Source organism: Marmota monax, unplaced genomic scaffold (assembly GCF_021218885.2).
Source record: "Marmota monax isolate L192 unplaced genomic scaffold, Marmota_monax_Labrador192_F-V1.1 WCK01_AAM20220418_F8-fsc00237, whole genome shotgun sequence".
Lineage (NCBI taxonomy): Eukaryota > Metazoa > Chordata > Mammalia > Rodentia > Sciuridae > Marmota > Marmota monax.
Genome location: NW_026694627.1, coordinates 1,026,198 through 1,045,310, shown reverse-complemented (window position 1 = coordinate 1,045,310; position 19,113 = coordinate 1,026,198). Strand labels below are relative to the sequence as shown.

At 51.9% G+C, this 19,113-nt stretch overlaps 2 protein-coding genes across 4 annotated transcripts in view; one reads left to right on the top strand and one right to left on the bottom strand.

The window, feature by feature from the left end:
* Positions 1-2,126: 2,126 nt before the first annotated feature.
* Positions 2,127-5,550, top strand: Fzd9 (frizzled class receptor 9). Its single transcript, XM_046422835.2, has one exon. The coding sequence runs from the start codon at positions 2,127-2,129 to the stop codon at positions 3,900-3,902; it is 1,776 nt and encodes a 591-aa protein (XP_046278791.1). The 3' UTR covers positions 3,903-5,550.
* A 2,265-nt stretch (positions 5,551-7,815) lies between these two features.
* The window catches only part of Baz1b (bromodomain adjacent to zinc finger domain 1B), an 81,887-nt gene continuing 70,589 nt past the window's right edge, over positions 7,816-19,113 (bottom strand). Inside the window, exons 14-20 of one of the 3 annotated variants that reach the window (XM_046422833.2) lie at positions 16,995-17,142; positions 15,718-15,865; positions 13,700-13,809; positions 11,579-11,721; positions 10,265-10,368; positions 9,602-9,988; positions 7,816-9,125 (exon numbers count right to left, since the gene is read on the bottom strand). In XM_046422833.2, the coding sequence (XP_046278789.1) occupies positions 9,631-9,988; positions 10,265-10,368; positions 11,579-11,721; positions 13,700-13,809; positions 15,718-15,865; positions 16,995-17,142 (1,011 nt within the window). In that variant the 3' untranslated portion in view covers positions 7,816-9,125; positions 9,602-9,630. The remainder of the gene's footprint in view (positions 9,126-9,601; positions 9,989-10,264; positions 10,369-11,578; positions 11,722-13,699; positions 13,810-15,717; positions 15,866-16,994; positions 17,143-19,113) is intronic. The other 2 variants (XM_046422832.2, XM_046422830.2) reach the window with 2 other exon arrangements.

Here is a 19,113-nt window from a genome sequence, read left to right as displayed (position 1 = left end):
TGGTGGTGTGCCAGACAGCAGGAGAGGGAGGGCCGAAGGGCTGGGAGGGAGCCTAGGGAGGTCTGGAGCAGGCTTGGATGAAATGAAGGGGGACGGGGCTTCCTGGGAGGGCTTTTGTCGCCATCCTAGGAGTATGAAATCTCACCCTGCGCAACGGGAGCTGCGGCTGACATTTTGGGAACCTCTGTTGTCCTTGATCAGGTGGTCAAGGCTGGGCCCTTTTTTCCAAGGGGACCATGCTCCTGCCCTCCTATGTGGCAAGTTCAGGATCTTGCACCAGCACCTCTCTCCACTCGGGCATCCCCACGGGTGCTCCATCTCTCTTGTCCTCTCGCCAGGGGCTGGGTGAGCGCCAGTGACAGCATAAACCTTCGTCCGTCCTCGAAGAGAAGCTGAGCACTAATGACAGGCATGTGTGGGAATGCCAGCCCCATCTCCTCCATCATTGCCACCACTGTCCCGACCCCCGCCTGAGCCCCCACTCCATGCCACACTCTGCAGCAGGCAGGCTTTGGCTGAGTGGGGCTGGGAGGGCAGGTGCCCTCCTCTGGTGGTGGACACTGGCAGCCTCTGCAGAACAGCCCAATTGCCAACCCTAGCCTTAGGAGCTACATAATCCTGAATAAAAGCTTTGAGTTTTCTGAACTTCAGTGTCCTATTGGCAAAATGGGTACAGGGTTCTTTGTAAGACTGCCATGAGTATTAAAAAGGGAATTGTAATGTGCTTGGCTCTCAGTAGATCCCTGGTCAGGTTCCTTAGCCTCCCTGCCTCCTGAGGACACAGCTATTCATTCTCTAAGCCTTCCTGAGCAGCTAGTAGGTGTCTGACCCTGGACTGAGACCTCATATAGAATCTTGGTTGTTGTTGTTTATTGTTTGTCTTGGTACCAGGGGTTGACCCCAGGGGTGCTCTACCTCTGAGCTACATCCCCACCCCTTTTTAATTTTTTTTAAATTTTGAGACAGGGTTTCTCAGGCTGGCCTTGAACTTAAGATCTTCCTGCCTCAGCCTCCAGAGCCTACAGGGCCCAATTCTCATATGCAGTATTGACTCTGAATCCTCCAGGTATTTGTAGGCTGAGGGGGTGGAGAAGATGGACTGGTGGGAACAGTCTAAGGGTTCCCAGAGCAGAGTCCCTTGAGGGGGTGGTTCTTGGATTTTTCCTGCCCAGCTATCTGGGATCCACAGCAGTTTCTAATCAGGTCCCAAAGATCAAGGGGGCATCTTAGAGAGAGGTGATAGGGTGCTAACACTCCTCCAGAAGGGAGAATGTTCTTGTGAGATAAGTAGTACAGCGCCCAGAGGAGGAGCGTTACCACACGGAACTTGGTAACTCGATGCCCTTGCACATGTCACGCCTCTCAGCATCAGTCTCCCCACCTGAGAAATGCGGATAGTGCCTCATTCTTGGAAGGCTACGCAGATGGCACGAGGTCCAGCTTGCAGCAGGATTCCTCGGCAGAGGTGCACAGGAGCTGGATCATCTGTTTTCTTTACAGAAAAGGAAACTGAGACACATAAACCAGTAAAGAGGCAGAGGCTGCACTTGGACAGTCTGAGTAGGAACCGAGACTCTCCACAAGTGGAGGGAGGCCTCAGACAAGTTCTCTCCACGTGGGAAAATGCCCCCCATACTGGGGGTGTAGGCAAGGGACCGTCGCGGGGAGAGTTTGGGCCGCCAGGGAAGGGGAAGAGCCTGGTGGAAAAGGAAGAGTGAGCCGGTAGAAAACGTTGCCCACAGCTCCGGTCCCCCGCGGGCGCCCCAGCGCGTCTGAGAGACGCGGCGCCTTTAAAGCCTGGCGGGGGCGTGTCCGGCGCGCGGACCCCGCCCCTGGGCGTGTCCACACAGAACCCCGCCCCGGGCTTGTAGCCGCGGCCCGGGGGAGACCGCTCCGGCTGTGGCTCGGCGGCGGCTCCACTGGCAGCGGCGGTGGCGGCTCGGCGGGCTCGGCGGCTCCTGTCCTGCGGGCGGCTGCCCGAGCGCTGCCCGGCGGCGCCCGGACACACGTGGGCGGCTCGGCTATGGCCCGCGCCCCGCGACGTGGCGGGCAGGCACGGGGGCGCGGGACTGCACGGCCCGAGTGAGCCGGGGCCGCGCTCGCGCTCTTGGCCCGGGCCGCCCGGGATGGCCGTGCCGCCGCTCCGCCGGGCGCTGCTGCTGTGGCAGCTGCTGGCGGCGGGCGGCGCGGCGCTGGAGATCGGCCGCTTCGATCCGGAGCGCGGGCGCGGGCCGGCGCCGTGCCAGGTGGTGGAGATCCCCATGTGCCGCGGCATCGGCTACAACCTGACCCGCATGCCCAACATGCTGGGCCACACGTCGCAGGGCGAGGCGGCCGCCGAGCTGGCCGAGTTCGCGCCGCTAGTGCAGTACGGCTGCCACAGCCACCTGCGCTTCTTCCTGTGCTCGCTCTACGCGCCCATGTGCACCGACCAGGTCTCGACGCCCATCCCCGCCTGCCGGCCCATGTGCGAGCAGGCGCGCCTGCGCTGCGCGCCCATCATGGAGCAGTTTAACTTCGGCTGGCCGGACTCGCTCGACTGCGCCCGGTTGCCCACGCGCAACGACCCGCACGCGCTCTGCATGGAGGCGCCCGAGAACGCCACGGCTGGCCCCGCTGAGCCCCACAAGGGCCTGGGGATGCTGCCTGTGGCGCCGCGGCCCGCGCGGCCCCCTGGCGACGCAGCCCCGGGCCCGGGCGCAGGAGGCACCTGCGAGAACCCAGAGAAGTTCCAGTACGTGGAGAAGAGCCGCTCGTGTGCGCCGCGCTGCGGGCCGGGCGTCGAGGTGTTCTGGTCACGGCGCGACAAGGACTTCGCGCTGGTTTGGATGGCCGTGTGGTCGGCGCTGTGCTTCTTCTCCACGGCCTTCACCGTGCTCACCTTCCTGCTGGAACCTCACCGCTTCCAGTACCCGGAGCGCCCCATCATCTTCCTCTCCATGTGCTACAACGTCTACTCTCTCGCCTTCCTCATCCGCACAGTGGCGGGCGCCCAGAGCGTGTCCTGCGACCAGGAGGCCGGAGCGCTCTACGTGATTCAGGAAGGCTTGGAGAACACGGGCTGCACCCTGGTCTTCCTGCTGCTCTATTACTTTGGCATGGCCAGCTCGCTGTGGTGGGTGGTCCTGACGCTCACCTGGTTCCTGGCAGCTGGCAAGAAATGGGGCCATGAAGCCATTGAGGCCCATGGCAGCTACTTCCACATGGCTGCCTGGGGCCTGCCGGCCCTCAAGACCATCATTGTCCTCACGCTGCGCAAGGTGGCTGGGGATGAGCTGACAGGGCTCTGCTACGTCGCCAGCATGGATGCAGCAGCGCTCACGGGCTTCGTGCTGGTGCCCCTGTCCTGCTACCTGGTGCTAGGCACCAGCTTCCTCCTGACCGGCTTCGTGGCCCTCTTCCACATCCGCAAGATCATGAAGACCGGCGGCACCAACACGGAGAAGCTGGAGAAGCTCATGGTCAAGATCGGGGTCTTCTCCATCCTCTACACGGTGCCTGCCACCTGCGTCATCGTCTGCTATGTCTATGAACGCCTCAACCTGGACTTCTGGCGCCTCAGGGCCACAGAGCAGCCATGCTCGGCAGCTGCTGCCCCCGGAGGCCGGAGGGACTGCTCTCTGCCAGGGGGCTCAGTGCCTACCGTAGCTGTCTTTATGCTCAAAATCTTCATGTCACTGGTGGTAGGCATCACCAGCGGTGTGTGGGTATGGAGCTCTAAGACTTTCCAGACCTGGCAGAGCCTGTGCCACCGCAAGATGGCAGCTGGCCGGGCCCGAGCCAAGGCCTGTCGGGCCTCTGGGGGCTATGGCCGTGGCACCCACTGCCACTATAAGACCCCTACTGTGGTCTTGCACATGACTAAGACGGACCCCTCTCTGGAGAACCCCACACACCTCTAGTGACAGAGGCCTGGCTCTGGGTAGTGGCTGCCCCTTCTTTGCCCTCCCCTCCCCCCAAGAGACAGCTGACTAGCAGCTGCCCAGCTGTCAAGGTCAGGCAAGTGAATGCCAGGGGGCTGAGGACCAGGGTGGGGACCCAGAGAGACTCACATCCCTCTCCCCGGCTAGTGCATGGGGAGGGGGGATAGGCCTGTTTGAGTCCCGGAAGGTGTGAGGAGAGGAGGGGGCAGAAGAGAGCGTGGTTTAGCAGGCGCTTATTTAATGATGTAATTTATTGTTGAGTTCCTCTGGAAGCTGTGACTGGAATAAACCCCGGTGTGGCACTGCTGAGTCCTCTCTGGGCTGGGAAGGGGAAGGTAGGACAAGGGTCTGCAGGGCTCCCTGAGAGCAGAGCTGGAGGGGTGTCGCGCTCATTCTCTGGCTCCCCTCCAATCAAGACTAAGTTCCCCCACGGCACAGCTGTTTTGCAGAAGTGTGTGTGTGTGCACGTGTGTACCTGTGTGCGCGCGCACAAGCCTCTTTCTGAGGCCTGAGTGCCGTGCCTCCAAAGTGGGGCTGGGATGCCTGCCAGGATGCTTAGAGAATCCCCGGGAGGACACGAGGCCCTCTGGCTCGGGGGTGTCCAGCCGCTCGGGGCTGTGGTTGTCTTCCCTTCCTCACCCTTTGTTTTCCTCATTAGTGGACAAGGTGGGGATTGAGCCTCCTCCACCTTGTCTCAACGGGTCCCCTTCCCAGGCCTGAGGCTGGAGGATGACCATCCTCATTGCCTCTGAGGGATACTGGCCTGTTCAACTCCTTCTTTGGGGCGCTGGTCAAGGCATCCCCATATCCGGCCCCCCCTTGTCTCTGGGAGGGGCACGTGGGCCCAGCTTAGCAACGGCTTCTTGGTGGTGTGGATGTGGGCCCAGAGATGGAAACCCTTGAGCTTAGTAGCGATTGGCAGCAAGCTCCACACTGGTAGCTTGCACACTTGTGTTGGGAGGTAGGCAGAGGCACTGTGTGTGCTGGGGCAGCTCAGGGCCCTGGGACCTGCCTCCTCTGTCCCGTGTGATGTAGCTGTGTAGGCCACCTGAGACCTTTCAGCTTGTGGTCAAACACCATATTGACCTGGGACACTCACTCCAGCCAGATAAAGGCACTGGTCACCGTCCCGGGGCCTGTACTACCTGTAGCCAGCATTCGGTATCAGTGCCAGGAGACCCTCAGGGCCCAGGCTGGGGCAGGTGCCCCCATTGCTTTCTACAGTAGGAGGGCAGAGCCCCCGAGGCAGGGCCTCTCAGGCTTGAGCTTTGCCCAGCACCAGCTACCAGTGCACAGGGACCAGAGAAGTCTGATGAGAATCACCCAGGTTGGGTCAAGGTCCCAAGCAGGTCCCTCATGGGTTGAGTTGGGGTCAGGCTCATCCTTCAGCACAAGGGTCCCCAGGGGCATGTACAGGAATGTCCTTGTCCTTCTCTTCCCACAGCACAAAATAAGTCTGTGCCTTTGACCAACAATGCTAAGGGACCTTAATTCCTTCTAACTGGGTGAGAAACAGAATGAAGAGAGGTAATAAGGAGCCCATTATGGGAGTGATGGCAGTGACCGCACTGAGTGGGCTCCCGGGCAGTCTGCAGGGAGTGTGGGGTGCTGAGGGTGTGCCATTGGGCAGGGGCCTCTGGGAAAGGGGTGGATTTGCAGCAGCGGTGGGAGTTGAACATTGGAAGGGCACCAGAGGACCCTCTTCCTTGCTAGGCAGGGGACAGGGGAGGGGCTGAGGAACACCCGGGGCAGCGATGCGGTCAGGAGGGCAGGTTTGAGGCTACAATGGTCCATGTTGGCCAGGGCTTGAGAGGAAGGCACACCATGCCAGCAAAGGCCTCTCAGCCCTGGATGAGCCTGTGAAGACCCTGAGGGGAGAAGGAAGCAGTGATGCTCTAAGCCTTGGACAGAGCCTTCCTTCCCCTGGGCGTTCAGTGTTGGTGCTTCACTGGTTCAAAACCCCAGCCGCATGGCCTGAGGACGTGCTGGGAGTTAACCCAGTGGGCCTCCAGAGCTTCTGAGAGTCCTACACCAAGGATCTGATTTGGTCCAGTGGGAGGAACTGCTTCTTCTCCCTCTTGTGTTGGGAGGTAGGACCAGACTTCTCTGGTCCCTGTGCACTGGTGTATAACTTAGAGAGGTCCAGTCCACATAAACTGGGTAAAGCAGGTGAGGGAGAAAAACAACCCTTCTGCAACTGGATAGATCTCCCCAACCACCCAGAAAGAACATTTCAGAATTAGGCAGCAACACCCCAGAAACCAATACCTGTTGGCTCCTGTACCATGGGCCCTGGTCCCTTTCTTCCCCTTCATGGTCTCGATCTTTAGAATGTAGCCTTACACACCTCAAGCGGTACCTGGGAGTCGGAGCTTGTGCATAGTGAGGGCCTTGGTTAATCTCAGCCCCGAGTTCAGTCTCTGAGGGATCTTGGGGCCCAGGGCTGTGTTCACTCCCACAAGGCAGCTCCTGGATTGGGACAGTCCACAGTGTAAAGAGGCCTGAAGGTCCAGGGCAAGGTTAGGATACGGGTTCAGGGTTATTCTCTCCTCACTGGCTCACTCTACACTCTGCTAGACACCCTGGCCCCCACCAAGCTGGAGAAGGGCCATTGAGGAGCTGCTGTGGAACCCAGAGACTTCATCCCAGGACAGGGCTGTAAGACGAGGGTGGTCTCGAGTACAGTCCTCTGGAACAAAGCTCTTCTTTGCACTAGTCATCGCAGGTGAAGTAGCTTCCCTCAACATCACTGGCCCGTGGAAGGGGCAGATAGGAAGGAGATGGGATGCTGAGCAGGGCCCTGTGCAGACCTGGAGGGAGGACAGCCCCACAGGTGCTGAACGGGTGGGCCTAGGAACCCACCACCCAGAACAGAACTTCACAGACTGGGCTGGGAGCCCTGAGTGCTGCCCATCATGTAGAGAAGAGTTTCTTCTCCAGAGCTGGAGGGGACAAGCGAGTGGAATCCAAACTGCTAGGGGGCCAAGCCCACCTTCCCCCAGAAGGGATGGGCACCCCTGAGTGCTTGGTGCAGGCCCTGAAAGCCCATGTCCACAAGGCTGTGAGGCCAGCAGCAGAACCTGCACCCAGGGCTGCGGCCTTCCCTCAAACCCTCTTCCAGGTTGACATCTGACCTTTTGCTCTGCCTGGTTCGGGTGGTCAAGAACTGGCAGTCCCACTGCTCAGCAGGCAGCAGTGGCTTAGCAAAAGCTCTCTTCCCCAGGAGAGGTGTCGCCCCACAGCAGCCTGCTCAAACCAACTGCAGACTCAATCACACATGAGGGCGAAATCCAACAGGGCAGCCACGGGTGGAACCCCTGAAGCCGAGCACGTGGGAACTCATTATACTTTTCACCCATTCTGTGAATGTCTGAAATTATTTCCCTTGAAAAGAAAAATGTTTTTGGGCTGGGGATGTGGCTCAAGTGGTAGCGTGCTCGCCCGGCATGCGTGCGGCCTGGGTTCGATCCTCAGCACCACATACAAAGATGTTGTTGTGTGTTATTTATAAATAAATAAATAAATAAATAAGAAAAGAAAAATGTTTTAAAATATAGGAGTTTCTCCCCAAACTAAAGGAACAAAGACCCACAGTTAAGCCTTAAGAATACTTTGCCCCAATTCCAGATGAAATTCAGGGAGCTGGATGGAGACAAGGCCAGGTTCTGCCTGCCCAAGTACACCCTGCCTGTCTCCGGGAAGTGAAGCACTGTGGCGGACAGGGCCACTGGGACCAGCAAGGGGTGCTCTGGCCTGCCATGCCAAGCCTCACAGGGAGCCGGCCAGGCCAACCAGAAAGTAGCTCCCAGGACTGGACTCCCTACCACCTTGGCAAGAGCACAAAGAAAGAGCTGCAGAATTGTTTCTTCTTTATAAACACAAGTACATAATGTTTATTTGAAATTCCAATTTATTACAAGTTCACCCTTTAATGGGGCCCTTCCTCCTTAAAGACAATTAAAAAAACAACCAACAATTCAGGTGTCACTGCAGTGGGAACACGGATTCTCACTATAACAAGAACAGACTGGATCTAGAATAAGCAGCAGGGGCCGGGGTGGTGGCAGGGCTTGTCCTGGTGTCAAGTCAGTGCTTACCCCAAGCCTGGAGAAGGGTGGTAACCCTACCCACCAGCCACTTGAGACGAGTCCCAGAACCCCCGGGCAAGGAGGAGAAGGAGAGCTGGGACCACACCTGGGAGTGTCATGTCAGGAGGCTTACTCTCAGTCTAGGAGTAGCAATCCCATTGGTGGGCTTCTTTTCCTTTAAATAGATACAGAAGAGCTGAGGTGCTCACGTGTTCCAAATTCAAAGTTGATAGAATAGAAAAATCAAACCCTGTCTTGTACTTTTATCAAAATCTGTCATAAAAGGGAAAGAAGACTACAAACTTTTGCCTAAATATAACGACTAGGCTAGACTGGCTGTGGAACTGCTCTCTGAGCTGCTCCCGCCCTCCACCCCCACTGACACTGACCACTGCCATATGCAGTTCGCAGGAGCTCTGAGTCTGAAGCCAGAATGGGCATGGGAAGAAGCAGATATGGAGGAGGAGGCAGAGAGCGCCGCCACAGTAGGCAGAAGGGTCCCTGGCCACCAAGATGCCACTGGACCAGTCTCCAACCCAGCTCCTCTGCAGAAGACCAGGTGGGTGAGGGCGATGGGGGCGTAAAGCAGACACATCATATAAACTGTACTGTACATATGCCAAAGCGAGATGACAGATATTTTACAAGATGTTCTTTATACAATATCACTGCTGAAACAAGCAACTTTTAATAACTAGAAAAGTCAATTAAAAAAAAAAAAATCAAACATTTCAATTCTTCCTGCTCTTCTGCTCCCTAAGAGCTCGTCTGGTATGTGGGTGGGCTGGGCTCCAACACCCCTCTGGCCAGATCCATCAAATAAAGGTTATACGCATGATTATAAGCAGGACTCAGTCTCTAAGTGAAGTGCCTTCATTTTTTGTTTTGTTTTGTTTTGCTTTGTTGAGGCGGTGGGGCAGGGAAGTGGGAGAAGGCTATCACAAAGAAGGGGCAGGGTGTTCAGGAATGGCTCCAGAAAATGTCCCTTTACTCTGCTAAGATCAACTCAAAAGACCACAACTGTCTCATGATGCTGGTGAAAACAGAATTCTGTATGGCACTCACTGACATACCGTCACCTGAGAGGGAGGAGGAGGAAGAGACAGAGTACGGGCTGAAAGAAACAAGACTGTGTATAAATATAGATTAAAAAAACAAAACAAAACAAAAACAACACAACCTCCCCAATTAGCCTGCTTATTCTTGATCCTGCTAAGTAATGCCGTAACCCCTCACTGGAGACCAGAGGGGCTTGGCGTTGTTGCCAAGGTGGGAGGGACCTCAGAGGGAAGGGAGGGAGAAAAAGAACTGGGCTCACAGGAGACACAGTACCTGGGCCTCCTCCAGGAAACGCTTGGAAAGCAGGGCTAAGACCCTCTTCTGCACCCAGAACTTCTGGCAGAAATCACCTACCCGGTATTAGGCTCCCCGAAAGCTTTGATTGAATAGGCCCAAAGGGGAGTTTGAGAACAGCACAAGCTTGGGGTGACAGATATTTCTGGACTCCCATGATTTTTTCCTTCCAAGTTCTTCTCCATCTTCCTCTCCTGCCTCCCCACTCCCCCCAGCTGTCCCCCACTATCCCCCTACCTCAGCTCCCTTACCAGGGGCCCACCTCTCTATTTCTTCTGCCTTCGTGCCCTGGACTGTCCAACAGGCTCTGGATCACTGTCCCCTTCATCATCAGCAAGCCGGTCGGGAAACTTCTTGCGTTTCCTGCGGACATACGGGTGTCCAGGGAGGTGTTTATGCAGCAGTGCCACCAGGCATTGCTCCGTCTTCACCATGCAGCTGAGCACGTGGCTGCCTCGGCAGTTGTAGAGCTCAGCGTTGGTGAACACCTGCTTCATGTCAGTAAGGAACTCCTGCACGGAGCGGTAGTTCCCACAGGAACACTTGTTCTGTATTGTCTGAAGGTCCATGGGGTGGGTGATCACCTCATAGTAGTCCTCAGCCTCATCCCTGGTCACAGGCTCCCTGTGGAGAAGAACCAATGGAACCCTGATTGCAACTGAGAGAAGCCTGAGAGCCAAATAAGGAGGCCCAGAATGCCCACGCCTGAAGGACACAGAAGAGATGTGGTCACCTTGTCAGAGCTGTCACTATCCACTTGGAAAAGCTAGTTCCCCTGCCACTAAGACGTCCTGAAAGGAAAGGGATGGGGCAGTCCCTGGGGGCTCAGCCAGCTGCTTTCTTCCCCTATTCCCAGTGCCTGCCCGACTGCGCGGCCAACCTCCCCGGAGTAGAGCTCACCTGAAGGGCCAGCTGAAGCGGTACTTCACAATCTTGTGGAGGATCTCCTCACACTTCTGCAGCTCCAGGCTTTGCCTCCTGGAGCTGCGCTTGGTCTGAAGTACCTAACACCAAAAGAAAGAAGAATGTCTATTAGAGGTCCAGAGTAGAACAGCAGGCAGGACAGACAATGTGTGCATCTGCTTAAAAAAAAAAGGAGAAAGAGAAGGAAAAGGAAAGAAAAGAAAAACAGAGCTCAACCATTTTCTTGATGTAGAGACATCAAAAACATTCGACATTCAAGTCGCGCCACACTCTGGGCCGGGAGGCAGGCATCTTCATCTATCCACTCGCCCGCTCCCTGGTGGACAGCGATCAAAGCAGCAGAGGGCAGGCAGCAGTTGCTGCATTAACAGCAGGACTGTTAGAGGTCGGCTGGAAAGGGCCACTGTCAACAGGACGCTAGCACTCTGACAGCAGATGGACCCGGGATTATGGTGAGACCAAGGATGGGTATAAACAAGCAACTGCAAAAAGCCGGCCGGGGGGGCACTGGACCTCCAGTAGCCAATTTTGTGGAGGTGGGGTGTCCGGGAAGGAAAATAAGACGTTCAATTCCCTCGCAGGGCCTTTCCACTGAGGGCACTGTGAGAGGAGGTGGCTGAGGACAGAAGGGGTGGAATCCGTCTTCCAGGTGGCTGTGTAACCACTGGGGACTCACAGCAGTAGGAGCCACTGCCCTGAAGGAGTTAGGGCTGGGCACACAGGGGGGTCTTTAATGTCCTTTCATCTCCAGAATGGCTTGCTTTATGCCCCGACCCTGAGATGGGGATCTGCCAAAACAAGCACATTTTCAAGAGCTTCTTTTTGTTCTTCAAAGCTCAAGTGAGAGCTAAAACAAAACTACTAAAATTACATTGGCTGAGGAGCAGAGGGGAGGGTAACGTCCCTCCCCCTAACAACTGTCGGCAAAAGACCCAGCAGTAAGTGAGGCTCCAACATTGCTGACATTCCCACAGGGAGATCCAGCCCCTCTGGGCCCACCAGAGACACATGGGTACTATTTTAAAATCCTTAACAAGTTGCAGGCTGCTTACTAACTAGAGGACGATGTTTGCAAGCTATGGCCGGGGAATGCCAGACAGAGCTGTTCCGTTCCCAGAGGGCTGGCTGCCCAGAGGCCCACCCATGGGCCCACCCACTTGCCTTCTCAGACCCCCAGGCTCAGGAGGAGGGAGGAGAAGCAAGGCTCCACCTGCTGCCTGGTGAATTCCTAATTCTGGGGGAGGAAATAAGAATAGGAAAACTAGAGGGAGGACAATAAACAACTCTTACCAGCTCGTCAACCTCAGCATCATCCACAGGGGACGCCTTTGGCCGTGGCCTCCTGGTGGGATGTGGCTTCTTACTTGGTCGTCCTGGCCGTGCTGCCGGGGGGATGATGCCCTGCTTACCCCGGGTGGTCTTTCGAGGTCTCACTGTAATAAAAATAAAGAATTCAGAGCAACAGAGGAGAAGAGCCCATTGGGGGCAGGGCAGGGAGGACAAAGCCACTCATACAGGCAAAGCAATGGCTTCCTTCTATTACGGGTGCTCTTGATATTTTTCTCTTGCCCTTCCTAACAGGTTGCTAAGAAATAGCAGCAACAGTAGATGAAAAATGTATGTCCCTCTTCAATTTCCCAAAGACCTTTTAGACGTCTCTGTCCCAACCCTGCTCAGTTGCTCCTGGGAATGAGGCCTTGAAGGATTCAACTGCAAACTGACTCAGGAGAAAAAATCCTGGTCTTCTAAGACCCGAGCTCAGCCGAAGTGTGTGTGTGCTTATATGCGAAACAGAGCCTCATCACGAAACTGCCCGTCTCATAATCCCCAGACTTATCCTACACCCACCATCCAACCTTCTCAGAGAAAGGCAGACACCAGTGAAGGGCCACAAGCCTTCCTCTCTGAATCCAGTTCAGGGCTTGCTCTAGTCCTGTCTTCTTGCATTTCTGACAACCAGACAGTGCACTGCAAGAGCCTGCCTAGCAGCTCCGAGAGAGGACAGGCAGGAAGGCAGCCAGGCTGCGAGCATCTCCAGTTTGCAGCAGGGGCTGGATGTCAGGCACACCGACACTCCTCAGCATGCCCTTGGGAGCACTGTTCCACGAGGATCAGCTCAGGGCTTCTCCATTAAACCCACTGTCTATGACTTTTCCTTGCTAATATTCTGGCGAGTGGGGAGATGACATTTGGGCAAAGACGGATTTAGAGAATCAGTGTTGAGAGAACCAATCACCAGTGCTTTCTTTTCTATTTCTGGACCATGGTAACTGCCCCCCTCCCATGGGCTATTTCACAGCCTCTAGCTTAAGATTTGGCTAATAAGAAAGGGAAAGAAGCTGAGGCTCAAATGCCAGGCCCTTGAGTCACACCAAGGAACCACAGCTTTGGTGGCCTGAAAGGTGAAACAGAAAAAGGCTCTGAAGTACCAAATGCTCCCTAGATTCCTTTGGCAGGTAGAGGCCCTAGAACCCCAGAAAGGGGACAATTCCTTTCCGAGCCACAATGTGGAAGTTGAAAGCTATTACCATTTTGAAAATAAACAGAACCAATACTCTGCTATATTCAGAATCTGTCCAGACAGATGTGCATCCAAGCCACGACTGGCGCCCTCACTGCAGAATCCTGGAATACCTGCTCACACACTTCAGGACACCTGAAAAGAACACCTCGTAACCAAAGCAAAGGAGTCCTATAAGACAGGGAGGTGAGACTTAGGACACCTCCCAAGTGTGGGGGAGGATGGTGGGAGGACTGGAGTGGAGGTGCCAGCTTAGAGCCCTCCTATCTTGGCAGCACCAGTGCAGGAAGCGAAGGTCAAACATGACCTCTCCTCACACCAAGCACAAGCACTCAGGGCTGCCATAAAGAGATGTGAGATGGGAACTGTACCATCTCCTCCATCTTGAGCTGTGGTCTCAGACGAGACTACTGGCCCCCATCTGCGAGGACAGATCTGAACCTTCCTAACATCCTTTTGTTTAAGCCATGAAAAAACAGTCTTCTCTTTGCAAATTAGCAAAACTATAGACCTGTGTGTTTTAGGGAAGAAATGATCACTGTTACCAGAGAAAAAAGTACATCTCTGAAAGTGGCGCTGCACCAGAGGCCTACTCATCCACTGTCCCTTATGTGGAGGGGTTCAGAGTCGGCAACCCTGTCATAAGCATGCCTGCGAACCTGAGCAGCCGTAGGCTGGTGTTCTCACGACCAAGCCACCCACCTCCAACGAGGCAGGTGATTAGCAACAGCATCTTGAAAACTCATTTAAACATATGGCTGCTCAGTTATGCCACAGTCACAGGAGAAAGGGAAGACAGCAAGATGCTGGCATCGACAATTGACTACTGGCCTTTCCAGGTCAGCTGGGGAGACTGTGAGGTCAATGATGTGGACAAAGTGAACACTTACATCGCAAGCCAGCCACCTCATAATCTTCCTCTCCCTCCTCCTCCTCTTCTTCCTCTGAGTCACTCTCATCATCTTCGCTGTCCTCAGAGTCAGACTCCTCAGTGTAGTTCCTGTGAGGAGGAAAAGACAGAGAACAGTTCTAGCCCAAAGTGATCCTGAGAACAGCCGACGTCCCACAGGGATCGCAGCAACCTTTTTCTCTTCACAGAATAGATTAATCTGGTGAGAAGGGGACAGACCCTAAATCTAGATCAGGATAGTTTTTCACAAAATTTTTAAAAAAGGAGGCTTCAAAAGCATGCCTCCCTTTTCTCTGCCCCAAATGTTTTGGATAGGACACCAATGGCAACAGAAGTTAAGACCAAAATGCAACCCTACCCCTCCCCACACAAAACAATGCAAAACACTATTACTTTTGTCTCACAAAAAGAGCCAGATAAAGTAACATTTCAGGTCCTAAAAGCTGTCCCCACTCTGGGATGGACTAAAAAGACAAACAGTCCAGACAGGTGTTACTCCACCTTGATGGCCCCCTTCCAGGAGCTGAGACAGCTTGCAGATGACCATAACTTCAAAGCAATGGTAATCCCAGCTCAGAGCAGCTGGTTCCAAGCCCCATGATTTCAGAGAAGCATGTCTCATCTCTCCAGCGTGGCTGGAATGGGGTGAGAAACAACTCAGGCATACTGTTAAGGTGGAGTCAGGGTCAGACTGCTCTACCCTTTGCAAAAGAGACCAAGCTACAGTGCCTATAAGCTACCTTTATACAATCTCAACTTTCAATGCAAAAAACAATGGTATTAATTTGGTAAATATTAGGTCTTTCTTCCTTACAAGGTCCTATGTTTTCTGTATTGACACTTGGGCAGAAAAAAAAAAAAAAAACAGCACCTCAAATCACAGGGCACTGATGATCTTGTGGGAGGGAACCCTATATATGATCAGATGCAGGCATCAAAGTACTGTTTTAGAGAAGGAAAGTTCAGCCAGCAAAGAGGAGCAATTAACTCTAAGGATGTACGAAGAACTTTTCAAAAATACAGTGCAAGGGGCTGGGGATGTGGCTTAAGTGGTAGCACGCTCGGCTAGCATGCATGAGGCACTGGGTTAGATTCTCAGCACCACATAAAAATAAAATAAAGATATTGTGTCCACCTAAAACTAAAAAATAAATACAGTGCAAATGTAGCTAGGCCAAAGGCAGCTTACTCAGTTGGGAGTGCTGAACAGAGGAAAGTCCAAGAGACAGCAATGAGCAGCCTATAACAGGCACACACAGGCACCAGGGCCCAAAACCTAAGCTGCGGTTGCTATAAGTCTTAGGCAAGGGAGTTTGGACTTTATTCTAGAGGCAATGAAAAGATTGGAAGTTTTAGAACACCTTACTGCCTCCTATTCTGATATCACCATAATAGTTCGACAGGTAAGAAAGGGAAAGATACGAGCTAAGACAAAGGAGCTGCAAATCCACCAAAGGACTGCACGTGAGAGGTGTAGGAGAGACAAACAACCAAAGGGACCACAGAGAGTGGAGAGCAGGCAACTTTTTCATAAGAAACCTGGACGCTGGACTACTAACATCTGGCAAATTAATAAATACACAGGATGGGAGGAGAAAGCTCCTGTCTAAGTCGACACCAAAGTTCTAATTGTGAGAGCAAAATGTGGGAAACAGGAGGTGCAGGCAGGGAAGGTGATGAGTTTGAAGATACTGAGCAGCAGCTGGTTGTAAAAGTAATCAGGAAGTGAGGTGTGCACAATGTGGGGGCAGCAAAGGAGATGCACTGTCACTTGAGAAGAAAGTAGGATCAAGGAGACAAGAGAATGTGGCTGGTAGAGAAAACTACAAACACCAACACTAAACCAGAATCAGATCAGAGCCCTTTGACTCCTATTGAAGCACCATGAGTGATCAGGCTCTGTACTAAAAGATGAACTTAAAGCTCTTTGGAATCACTCAATTTGAATAACTGAAATTTATTTCTCCATTCATTTATTTATAGAAGAAAAATTCTCACCTGCCACGGGAATTGCGCCTAGCAGTAGCAGGCTGGCAAGCTGGGCACTGCCACTCACCATCTGGTACTTCATAGAGGGCCGGCCTCAGACAAAACAGGTGGAAGGCTTTATTACACTCATCACACAAGATCAATTTGTCATCCTCACCTGCAAAGAGATAAACTTGTATAGCACTGTGGGCGGCACAGCAACAATCACTGAGCAGTAAGCCAAGGTGCTGACCCTCAGCTAACACCACAAAAGAACAAACATTCTAGTATAGTGCTACCGCCTTTTCAAAACACAGTCATTTTCTGGAAAGAAATGTAGCATAAAACAGACTATTGGTGATTTAGGGATAAGATCTCCTAACTTATAGCCAAAAATCTACTCACAGATAGGACAATTAGTATTTACTAAGAGGCAGCAAAAATCAAGTGATGGCTAGAAACTTTGCTACTCTTCTCTGACCCCAAATGCTTTCCAATGCATGTCTGGTAAGGTCCTCCAAGTCATTTAGTTTCCTGACGTCTGAAAATACAATGAATCAGCATGGTCAATTCCCCCTCTCTGACTTTCATTCTATATCAGTTTTACAGCAATTGAATGACATTGTATAGAATTTTTCCTTCTTAGAAATTAAATAACTTTAGCCACTAAGAAGTCAATCACATGACTTTTAGGCATGAACCTCCTTTTGTACACAGGTGACCTGAAAGATCTCAACAGTGAACATCCCTAAATGCTTTGCTCTGTAGGATACAGTGGTAAAAGGGCCAACTCTGGGCATTCACAGTGAACAAAGAGTGCCCTCTGCTGGAAGCACTCATCTTTTCTTCCAGACAATAAAGTGCCAAGACAAAAATTGGATTTCAAATTTTAGATGAACTGGGGCTGGGGTTGTGGTTCAGCGGTAGAGCACTCGCATAGCACATGTGAGGCCCTGGGTTCGATCCTCAGCACCACATAAAAATAAATAAAGATATTGTGTCCAATTAAAAAATAAATATTAAAAAAAAATTTTTAGATGAACTAATTTTGCTAGTTGTGGAAATCTGAAGATTGGAGATCAATTGTTCTTATAGCATACTCTAAACTGAGGAACAGAGGGCCTGCTCTGATCCAACATCATGTGATTTCAAAAAATAGCGTCTGATAGACCTTCAGGAGAAAGTAAATCTGCCCCACCATACTAAAAATCTTTGTATACAGAATTCTTTTGGGGAGAGAAGACATCTTGAGAATGGAGATCTTAGTACCCAGCACACCCACGTTAGCAAATTTGATCTAAATGTACCTTTCTTTCGACAAACTTTGCACCTAGCATTTTCTGCTGACATATCCCACTTGATACAGGCGTCAAGCATCCCAAGTAGAACATGCATTCTGGAAAAAGTCTGAGCTTCACGGATTGCTGTCTTCCATTTTTCCAGAGCAGATGCCACCTAAACGAAAGAGCAAACCAGGCTGGAATTATTACTACAGTGACTTCAAACACACTGACAGGGGACCAGGAAAGAGTGAAGAAACAAGAGAATTCTCAGGACATTTGTCTCGTAGAGCTTCATCAATCTACCCATTTATCTTATAGAAAAGAAGCCTCTGAAGGGCGGGGGTGGGGGAAACTTGCCAAAGGTTGCACACAGATTAAAGGGAGGCAGGGGGAATGGCAGGGACACTCTCTTCCAGTGTTATCCCCTTAGACTTAGTAGCATTTAAAAGTAAGGAACAGGGGCTGGGGGTGTAGCTCTGAGGTTCAGTGCAGAAGGCCCTGATTTTTACTTCAAAAAAACAAAAACAAAACAGCTTCCAAGAGGACAGTGAAAGTTGAGCTAGCTTGACTGTGGTGAGAGGCTGGATGAAGGAAACAAGAGCTGTCCTTTCTCTTTCCTACAGAAACACAAATACAGAATCACAGAAAGCCTTATGTGTAAAGACACACACAAACCAATCTATATTTAAACAGAGGCTACTAAAGTTCTAGTGGAGAGTGACTCATTCCTTCTACTCCAACTTCTGCAGATGTTTCAGCATTTGCTTTGAAAAAGAAGCACAATTTCCTCCCTCCCTCCCTCCCTCTTTCCTTCCTTCCTCAGAGCTCCTTGGTAAAATCTGAGTTCACCAATCAGAGCTGCCTTGCAGTCCCCCCTCTGCCCTACACACACACTCTCTCTAGAGTAGAGATCTGACACACAGTACTGCAGGTTCCTCATCAGAAGAACAGTCTCCTCCAAGCTGGTCTAGAATCCCCATGTCTCAGCTTCCCCAGGAGCTGGAACTACAGGCTCACTGTGCTGCCCAGCAGGTCAGTTCTCACACAGCACTACTGCCAGGCGGCAGGGACTCAACCACAGATGGGTGTGGCTGTCCTCTAGTGGGTAGTCACAGGCAGGGCACTGAGAATACAGTCCTGCTCTGCCCAGCACTGCTTTTCACTCCCCAGTTATTTCCATCAATTATAAAACCAGGCATCTACAGCTCATCTGGCCTCTTTACAATTATTTTAGAAATCCAAAGAGGTCTTGACAACAATAAACATATTTAACCTTTTTAAAAACAGACTTAAAATATATCATGTAATTAGGTGGCTTTTTGTAACTGTCGATTTTCACTATATTTCTGGGTTCATTAATGTTCCATTTAGTTGCTGAATAATACTCTGTTGTTCAGATATGAGATATTTTATTTATTTATTTATCAGCTGATGAACATTTGGGTTGTTTCCAATGTTCTGGTTAATTCAGAATGCTTCTGCTACAAACAGTGGCATAACATTCACTTGTCACTAGTTACTTTACATGGGAAGAAAGCTTGCCCAAGGCTTCACAGAAATCTAGGGCCAGGTCTGCAGATTTCTGATCTAATGCTTAACACGTTAGGAGCATCTCCTGATGTCTCCAGAGTTACTCATTAAAGCAGAGACCAACCAGCCTCTATTTTTGAGGGAAAAAACATTAGATATTCAAGTTTCGAGGAAACATTCTAGTCTCAAATTACACACAATTCCAGCCTAGTGCATCAAAAGACAGAAGCAAAACAAAAAATCCATTACATTCGAAGTAATGCTTTTAAACAGATAAGCACTGGCCAGATGAAAACATTTCCATACTTAATACTTGTGGCATCCTATAAAACCCTCCACCTTAAAGTGCTGCAGGAGCCTGCACACATTCTTTTTCTTCTTCTTTTGGTACCAAGGAGATTGAGAACAGGGGCGCTTAACCACTGAGCAACATCTCCAGCCCCTTTTATTTTTAATGGTCTTGCTAAGATGCTTAGGGCCTTGCTAAGTTGCTGAGGCTGGCTTTAAACTTGCCATCCCCCCTGCCTCAGCCTCCCAAGCTTCTGGGATTATAGGAGTACATCAACGGCACCAGGCCTAGACACATTATCCTAGTGGAAAGAAAAATCAAATT